The 10,051-nt window shown below is 42.4% G+C and overlaps 1 protein-coding gene across 1 annotated transcript; it reads left to right on the top strand.

Annotated features, from left to right (window-relative positions):
* Positions 1–265: 265 nt before the first annotated feature.
* Positions 266–3,785, top strand: ambp (alpha-1-microglobulin/bikunin precursor). The gene is made up of 10 exons (XM_034602150.1): positions 266–460; positions 1,065–1,204; positions 1,726–1,802; positions 1,942–2,058; positions 2,358–2,459; positions 2,676–2,731; positions 2,855–2,939; positions 3,035–3,202; positions 3,328–3,501; positions 3,621–3,785. Exons 1-10 carry the CDS (start codon positions 329–331, stop codon positions 3,644–3,646), a joined length of 1,077 nt encoding a protein of 358 aa, XP_034458041.1. The 5' UTR covers positions 266–328; the 3' UTR covers positions 3,647–3,785.
* Positions 3,786–10,051: the final 6,266 nt, after the last annotated feature.

The raw sequence follows: 10,051 nt of genomic DNA on the forward strand, positions 1-10,051 counted from the left end.
AAACCAAAATTATTGTTTGTGACATGTGGATATAACAGGATAAATGATCCTGCAGCCGTTGCTCATTAGTCTCTTAGATGAACACGTGTATTGATTTGTTGATGTTGGCGAAGAGGTCAGCTGATCGGGCGAATCAGACAGAGACACACACAAGCAGAACTTTGCTCTGTAACTTGTTTGTTTTCTGCTGGTTTGTGGGAGTGTGTACACATTGGGGGCCACAGCACACACACAGCAGGTCAATGTCCTGTCCCCCTTTTGAAGAGCTGAGCCTTTTTCCTGGGATTCACTGTGTCAGACTTTTATCCTCTCAGAGAAAAGTGGACAGATGGCTGCTAGGATGAATATAACAATGGTTCTGGTTTCTCTGCTGCTCCTGGGTTGGACCGGGACCCTCCAGGGCCTCCCTGTGCTCCCTGAACCTCTTTACCCAACACAGGAGAACTTTGATCTGACCCGGGTGAGCGGCTGAGATCTGCTGTCTTACTTTTTATATATTTTTTACTCCTTTGTGTGTAATATTCTGTTACTTTAAATGTATATATTCAGTAAATTAAGTTTAAATGTAGAAGTACATAAAGGCACTTTTGAACTTCCTGTGTGTTCTACATACATTTACTAACATTTTATGGATGAAATGTCAACTGTCGACATATTGACAAACAGAAGATAAAAGCTCCAGCAATTCTTAAGCATTAAAATGTTTCAAAACATTAAAGATGTTTGGAATTAAAATATTAGTTTCAGTTAAATGGTGGAAAAGTAACGTATAAATGCATTATACTTGAATAATTGTATTGCATAAATTGATCATATCAGGTGTGTGTTGAATAAAACGTATATGTCACTAATTTGTTGCTCAAAATCTGCAATTTTTCCGTTAAGAATAAAAAATCTGAAGGTAAAGTTCACCCTGCAGAGGTTTTATTGGTCCAGACTCACTACAGCTCTCAGCAGTGCAACAGCAATTCTTATTTTCAGCCCTTTGAACGTGTTTGTTCTAAATGGGTTAAACGTGATTTCTTTGTAAGTTGCAAACTTTTATGGCCTCACTTTTTTAACAGTTTATGGGAACATGGCACGATGTTGCCGTGGCGAGCAGCTGCCCCCATATGCAGCGTCACAGGGCAGATGCAGCCATTGGTAAACTGGTTCTGGAAAGAGACACTGGAGGCAAACTCAAGGTGACACGATCTGCACTCAGGTTTGTGACAAGTGTGTGTATCTCATTTACGCACACACACACACACACACACACACACACACACGGGAAAATATGAACTATTTCAAAGGATATAGTTGCTCATCAAACAGATTCAAATAAGAAAAGTATCTATCAAAAAACAGAAAAATATTATGCAATTATTGCGACATAAAATTTCAGCAAATAGCAACAGTCATAAAATATTTTAGGGAACGATAACTGAGGCTAAATTGGTAGAAATCAGAGGGAAAAACTATATAAATATCAAACATATCAATACATGGGGTTAGCGTTTTATATATATACAGGCAGAATCTGAAGTTGATTTCATCCCATATATGTAGATGTTAGATTAGATCAGAGCTAGTGGGATGCTCGTTACATTATACATGATGCAAAGAGGAATTCATAGCTGTGAACATGAAACATGTAAACATAAAATGTGTCGCTTCTATTTTTGCGTGCGTGCGTGCGTGTGTGTGTGTGTGTGTGTGTGTGTGTGTGTGTGTGTGTGTGTGTAGACATGGAACATGTATGGAGATGTCTGGAGAATATGAGTTAACCAGCACACCAGGACGAATCTTCTACCATGTTGAGAGTAGGTGTCTCTCTCTCTCTCTCTCTCTCTCTCTCTCTCTCTCTCTCAGTCTGTCTCAGTTCAATCTGATGAAGTGATGCTCGTCTTCACTCTGTGCTCTCTCTCTCTCTGTCTCTCTCTCTCTCTCTCTCTCCTGCAGGGTGGGGCGCAGACGTGGACGCCTACGTGGTTCACACCAACTACAACGAGTATGCAATAGTAATAATGAGCAAAAAGAAAACATCGGGGGAGAAGAGCACCTCAGTTAAGCTGTACAGTGAGCGGACACAGATTTCTCTTTTTTCCACTGTTGTTTTTTGCTGTTATTATAAAAGTGATTGAATAGTGTTGATTGGTGTTATTGTTTTTCAGATTTATGGGAGGATACTCCATCTTCCTGTGTAAAGATAAAGATGAATAATATGACTTTATGATGATAGTTTGTAGACTTTGACTACAAAGGGAAATCAGTCATTTCATTAAGAGTTAACTAGGTGACAGTGATTATTGGATGAATTGGAGAAGATGTTTCTCCTTCAAACCCTCAACACTGGGTTGGATTTCTTACCTCTTCAGGTCGGACGATGTCTGTGAGAGACACTGTGCTGGATGACTTCAAAACTCTGGTCGGACAACAGGGAATGAGTGACGACACCATTATCATCAAGCAGAACAAAGGTAACACAACTCAGACACACACATTTTCACACACACACAACATGCCTCTAAATATGAAACATTACCAGACAATATTTGAAAGAGCATTAAAGGTGCACGGAGGGAGATGTTTCTCTGCCAGACAACACAAAGACGTAAGCACGACAACAACACAAAAGACAAATGAAGATGTTAAAGGAGCCTAATGGTGTGTTTTTATTTAATTTCTCTGTGCAGGTGACTGTGTTCCTGCAGAACAGGTGGAAGAAACCGAAGCTCAGCCTGAGCCCCAGGTAACTGAGTAATAATAATAATAATAAATATACACTTTTCAAAACACAATAATCAAGATAACAAATTAAATCAAAAAAATGAAACAGCCCAGATAAAACCAAGGTGTGTGTGTGTTGCTGCAGCGGCTGAGGAGACAGGTGGTGCCGTCTCTGGCTCCTGCAGACGAGGAGGGATCCGGTGATATGGCACCTCTCTTCAATGGAACCGGTAGGAGAGGAGCTTTGATAATGACACACCCAGATCTGTTCTGTTGCAATGACTGTTTCCTTTACACCCCTTCATCCACGACTCTGCCTCCTCAGAGGCCTGCAAAGCGGCACCAGAGATCGGACCGTGCTATGGGTCGTTTCCGCGTTTCTTCTACAACTCGTCCTCGATGAGCTGTGAGCGCTTTACCTTCGGAGGGTGCATGGGCAACCAGAACAACTTTTTAAGTGTGAAAGAGTGTCTGCAGAGATGTCGCACTGAGGGTGAGGAGGGAAATACACACGCATCACACAGAGCATCGGTGTCAAAGCACATCCACTGGCCGGAATTAAGTAATATGATGTGGAAAAAGGTTGTATACGTACAAATATCTGCTCTGTCTCTGCAGCTGTTTGCCGTCTGCCCCTGGACCCTGAACCCTGCACAGGTCAGTCGTCCATCTGGGCCTTCGACTTCATCACCGGTTTATGCTTGCCCTACAAAGACGGCTCCTGCCAGAGCAACGCCAACCAGTTCTACAGCAGGGCAGAGTGCCAGGAGTACTGCGGCATCATTAAAGATGGTGAGACGTCCAATAGAAATACAGAAAATGCAGAATAAGTAACCAAGAGCAGATTGTAAATAGAAGCAGACACAGATGCCAGCCAATGGAAAAACCCCATCTTTCTTCCCTTTTGGCAGATGGAGACCTCCTGACGGCAAATTGAGCGAGAAGAGGGGAAACATCTCATCACACTGTGCAGAGATGCAACATGAGCCAACATCACAATAAAGAAGTGTATCAGTGCACCTCAAATATGAGAAGTTACATCACAACCGATCACTAATAAAACGTCATGATCAGTTGGACTGGTGTTTTTATTGTTTCAAGTTGCTTTCTAGAGACCTCACCTGTAAAAAAATATAATTAAATATAGTTGATTTCTTTATGTGCTATATCTATGATTGCAGGTTTTTTTCTGTTATGTTATTGGAGTTTTGAATACATTTTTTGTAGATGTAACTAGAAGTTTGTCTATGACACAAGTAAAATAACCACGGAGGGGTTAACATACTGTGCGTTTATCTACAAAAATAAATATCTACTCCTGCATTTCCCTCATTACATATAAAAAAATGACGTATTTCCTTATCCGGGGCAATAACAACACCTCAAACCATTATTATTATTATTATTATTATTATATAAATCACTTGGGTCTGTGGGTACATGCAAAACATGCAGCATGTCATTGTGTGAATATAACCAGTAGGGGGAGATATTTGTCTATGTACAGATGATTCACATATATTTCACACAGTTTCAATGTGATACTAACACATAACCACACACACACATTTATACAGTAAAAGACAAAAACAATACACAGCAGCACACTTCCTCATCCCTGTGTAATTAGTGCATCTCTGTCCATTTTAACTCTCTCCTCACTGTTTATGTTTCTTTTACAGTAAATGAGTCATTCACTACTGTAACATCAACATATAACCTCATCACTGTGCTCGCTCTCTCTCTCTTTTCTCACTCACACACTCTCTCTCTCTCTCTTGCTCCTGCGAAGGAGCCAGGCTTCCTGCTCTTAGTTCCCAGAGTTCCCGGTTGCTGGCAGTAGAATGCTGGGAATATCCGGAGAGGAAGGGGAAGTGACATCACGGCGGTGACCTTCCGTACCAGGCCATATCACCTGGCGCTGGGAGGGAGGGGGGCAACCAAACAAGTGCAAACACACACACACACACACACACGGATAATCACAGGCACATACTTCTCTGGTTTTTAGCACACACACATTCGTGCACATTCGCTGGGACAAACTCTGACACCTCGGTTTTCTTACACCACGAGAATAGACAGAGTGAGAAGAGGAAAAGAAATTCAGCAGGTTCCCACGAAGAGTGAGAGGAAGCGATAACTTCAATCGGTCATGCACAAAACTTTCCAGTACCTTAGACGGGCCGAGCTACAGACAGGAAAATCCCCTCAACCCTTCAGCTGGTTTGTCTCATCATCTGCTGACCTCTGCCCGTCTCTCTGAGCGATGTCTCACCGACCGACCGCAGATACTCGCCATCAGAATCACTTCAACAAAATGCTGTCGGGTCCACAGTGTGATGTGCTCTGCAACACTACTGATTCCTCTGAAATGGAAACAGGTTAGAAGGAAAGAAACGTTTTTTGTATTAACTTTCAAGAACATTAGAAGACTATAAGCAGGGTCCCCTCCTCCTGGAGTGTACACACTGACCCCCCCACCACACACACACACACACACACACACACACACACACACACACACACAGGCCTCCAGATTGCCCCATGCTCTACAGAAAGCCTGTTTCACCCTCAACCAGGCCTTCACACGTCCATTGACTGTGACACCTTCTCCGGTTCCATCTCCTGGGACCACTTCTCTTCTAGCAGCCGAAACGAATGAGTGTGTGGATATTGTTTATTGTTGCAAAAAGTGTACTTGTAAATCTATATTAGAAGTAATTAAAGTTATAAATACTCAATCTCAGCCAAATAAAACATTAAAATACTGCTTACACATTAGTGCATGAGTGTTAAAGTGTACTATATAATGATAATGATAAGGCATACGGGCCGTTTTTTATGCAGAACAAGTACTTGCTGATAGTATTTGTGCTCTGTCGGCCTTATCAGTGAAGTGATGTCTCTTTCGTGATTAAAGTGAAACAGATGTCATTACACACAGGCTGCACACAGATGGGAGCTGGACATAAACACTGAACATATGGACTGTGGCCGAGATATTTACTGAGTCTGGACAGTGTCTCCGAGGTTACATTCCTTACAAAACACACACATGTATATGTACAAACCCATATGAACCCATACCAAGACACATTTATACAGCAAATTTTACAGACAGAAAATATGTAATGATAAAAACACGTGTTTTGTGCAAAGAGAAAATTGATTTCAAGAAAGAGGCACGAGAGAGGTGAAGAGAGAGAGAGAGAGAGAGAGAGAGAGAGAGAGAGAGAGAGAGAGAGAGAAGGATGATGATGGAAGAAGGATGAGCAGTGATTGGTAAAGAGGGAGCGAGGGAGGGAGGGAGGGAGAGGGAGAGACAGTGTGTGTGTGGTGGAGATGTCATTATGCAGGATGACAAAAGAAGAAGGGATTCTGGTCAGCTGCTGCTGCCACTGACTATTGTCCTTCCCACAGAAGACCCCCCCCCCCCCCACACACACACACACACACACACACACACACACACACACACACATCTTGTGCTGGACATCACTTTCTTTCCTTCTTCAAGTTCAACTCTGATTACATGGCTGACCAACTGGCAGCCCCCCAACATTTAAAGACCCTGCTAACCCCCTCCCCTAAATCCCAGCTGTGTCATCTGTGTCCCTTAAGTAAAAGCCTGAGATCCGAGCAGACGTTTGTTCCAGAACCAGACAGATTTCAGAAAAACATTTAGCAAAAGAGTTCAACTTTGGAAAGAAAGCAAGAAAATCACTGAAATGTTAGAAGTCGTAAAAAAGTCAAAGATAAATGTAACATTTAAATGGAAAAATCCTGCTGATGTATCAAAACAGTCTCTAATAAGGAATACTTTAGTAAGAGTTTGTAACTCACCACTTATTAATTTATTAACCATTACATGCATGGTCAAGTCAAGTCAGATTAATTTCTACAACACATTAGAAACAACAGAAGTTGAGCCAAAGTACTTTGCAAACATGCCAAAGGAAAAACAATACAAGAACAGATAAAACAGAAAATACAAAAGACAGAGACACAATTAAAATATTGTATACTTGTGTATATTTCAAATAATTTAATCCCACGCACTTTTTTTTGCATCAAACACAAAAACTTTATTAACGAAGAATCATAGGTTTTTCCCAGTGTAAACACGCAAGTTGTTCAGATAAATGTCACATTCTGCATCTATCAATAGTCACAACTTACACACCCACTTAAATGGATGCCATACTAGTCAGTGGCAGTTTGCCTCATCCAAAGTCCCACTCCAGCGAGTGGAGGATTATCGATTTAAGAATGAAAGTGCTTGTAATGAGTTGTTTTCCACCTGTGGAGAAGTTCTAGTGTTTTTCAACCTTAAAGAAGCAGCTGAAAGAAGCTCCTTTCTTCCCTTTGTGTGTGAGTGTGTGTATGCGCCTCACGTAGCTGCTAAAGGTGCTGAGCTCTGCATTATAATCCACTTCCACGGAGGGTCTTTTAAGTGCAGGGGCGTCGGCGTGTGTGTGTGTGTTTATATATTTGTGTTCGTATACAGTCAGCGTGTGGCCATAAATGTTTTCAAGTCAATCCAAACCACATGACCCTTCACCAAGTGACCTCAACCCTCCACTGTCTCTCTGCACAGTGTGTGATGCTCTAACCCTTTCTGCTTTGACTGACCTCTCTTTGACTCACACACACACACACACACACACACACACACACACACACACACACACACACACACACACACACACACACACACACTGGTGTATGACCACTCGGTGACACAGCCAGACAGACTCAATAGGCGACCCGGCACATTCCTTTCCCCAGGTGGTATAAAAGACGCAGCCAGATCAATGGCCTAATGGGCCCCGGACCAATGGCCGACGATCATTAACCCCTGATGAGTGTGAATTCTTCATACGCCTGGCCAGACTATTGTGTCGCCGCTGTGTGTTCACATACAGACCGTAGTGGTGTGTGGGTTGTTTTCTGTTGTGTGGAGCTGGTTAACCGCTGGAGGAGAGGTCTAATTGAGATGGTGACAACATGTGTTTTCTTGGCCTGGGTAAGTGATGGACATTAATGGACAGATGGACAATAAGGGCATCCCATGCAGAGGCTTTAAATTTGTCTTGAGGAGATAGTTACAACTGCTCGTGTCGTTTTTCCATATCAAACAGTTTGGGTATTTGAGAATTTGCGATGACGCTGCTCGTCAAACATCGATTCCTGCAGGAAAATTGTATCAAACAAAGGTTTAAAGATTTCATGTTAGAGACAAATATGTGTCACACTTATTTCCTAGTTCTCAAACGATTCCTTCCACCAGATCACCTCTCTTCCTCAACAGCTCTCATCCCCCAACACTCCATTCTCCTCCAGGCCTCCACTCCTATTCCACTAGTCCCTGCAGCTATGTGTGTGTGTGTGTGTGTGTGTGTGTGTGTGTGTGTGTGTGTGTGTGTGTGTGTGTGTGTGTGTGTGTGTGTGTGTGTGTGTGTAGGGCTCGTGGTGGGAGGACAATGGGCAGTAAGGGGGCTGGCTGAATAGGACCATTGAGTCTGCTCAGCCAAACAGAAAAGCATCTCCCATCTCACTTCAAAACCCACAGTTTCACTCTGTACAACCAGGCCTTTATTCTCCATAATTACTCCTTGACACACACGTATACACACGCACGCACACACACATACACACACACACACACACACACGCATAAATATATCTTATATATAAATAAATTATGCACTAATCAAAAAAATAACTGACTCTTGAAATAAAGACATGTCAAGAGTCACATTTTTCAATTTGCAATACTTCAACAGCTTAACCTGGAAGTTCACATGCAGAAAAATCATGTACGTAATATTAATGAAATTGCACTGCTGCATGTCTCATTGAAAGCTCAACTGTTATGGCTTAGAGAACATATCACAGCAGACAACCACAACAGGCCCACGTGGAGCCATTCCTTTGTCATGTACTTGGAAGATTGTTCATTTATCATGATCGTAAAGAAAGGAAAGTTTGTAAACGCACATAATAATCATCATGGTTCCGCTTATTGATCAAACCTATTCTCTGGGAGAAATCCTACCAGCCGGTGGCCGTAAAAACATCCATAAAGGTGTTACGGTGCTTGGCAGCCACATAGGCCACATGACTTGTCGGTAAACTCCAGAGAATTGGATACAGAGTTTACCTGTAGTTTGTTTTTACACATTCACAGCCCAGAGGGAGGTTCTCTGCACACAACATCATCAAATCCTCCGCATTATTCAGGCGAGAGGTGGTGCAGCAGGCAGAGGGGGGAAGTGATGTATTAACTCTGCTATGGAGATCACGTGATCATGTTTACAGAACCCTGACACTGTTATCGGCAGCAAATTTCTAATACAATATTGCAAGAACAACAAGGATTTACTCATGATCCCATATCTTGTGGCTCAGGAGGAAGAGAGGGTCTACCACCTGTGCCGACAGCGTATGAATGGAAAAGCACTATATAAATACAGACCATTTACTGTTTCTGAACAGCTGATCAAGACATAGACAAAAAGTCGTGATCTTTGTGCCCGTTGTCCTCTAGGCTCTTTGTCTGAAGACCTGGTCCTATTGAAACATTGATCAGTAACCACTGACTGGCCTAAATATCAGAGAGGATGTGCACCCCATCACCCCAGAGAGACACAACTCAGACAATGCATCTAGAGATTTATTTCCGAAGCCAACTAAGCCTAATTTCTTTTGCCGTAATAGAAAAATTGATGCAACAGATGTGTCACAATATGTGTTAACAACCTAATTCACTGTAAGCCCTTTAACAAGAGGTATTATACTAAACAGCCTGTCAGACAAAGGCAGCAGACCTTGACAAAGACAGTGCTGTCGCAGAGTGCAGTATCACCGACAGTTCTTGTCAGTGTTGCACTGAGCAATTTAAACTCCACCGAGCTTGTTAGCCTAGATCCAGCCCTGCGGCCAGGCTGCTCATTGTGCGTCCAGCACACTGAATCATTGTGTGGGAGGATAATCCATACAGGGTAACTGGTGCACTCTATCATGCAGCATATAAGGACAGCAGGCTGTAGGTATGGATAGACGGGCAGGATGATCCATCAAATGAAAATGGCAGGAAGACATTTAACAAGTGTGAAATGTGAACTTTATTACCATCCATCTATCCATGTATCTATCTGTCAATCTATCCATGTATTTGTCTGTCCATCTACCCATGTATTTATTCATCTGTCCATCCATCCATCTATTCATCCATCTTTCCTTCCATCCACCCACCCATCCATCCATCTATCTATGAATGTATTTATCCATCTATCTATCCATGTTATCCTTCCGTCCATCCATCTATCTATATCTG

This window comes from Hippoglossus hippoglossus, chromosome 12, assembly GCF_009819705.1.
Source record: "Hippoglossus hippoglossus isolate fHipHip1 chromosome 12, fHipHip1.pri, whole genome shotgun sequence".
In the NCBI taxonomy this organism is placed as follows: Eukaryota; Metazoa; Chordata; class Actinopteri; order Pleuronectiformes; family Pleuronectidae; genus Hippoglossus; species Hippoglossus hippoglossus.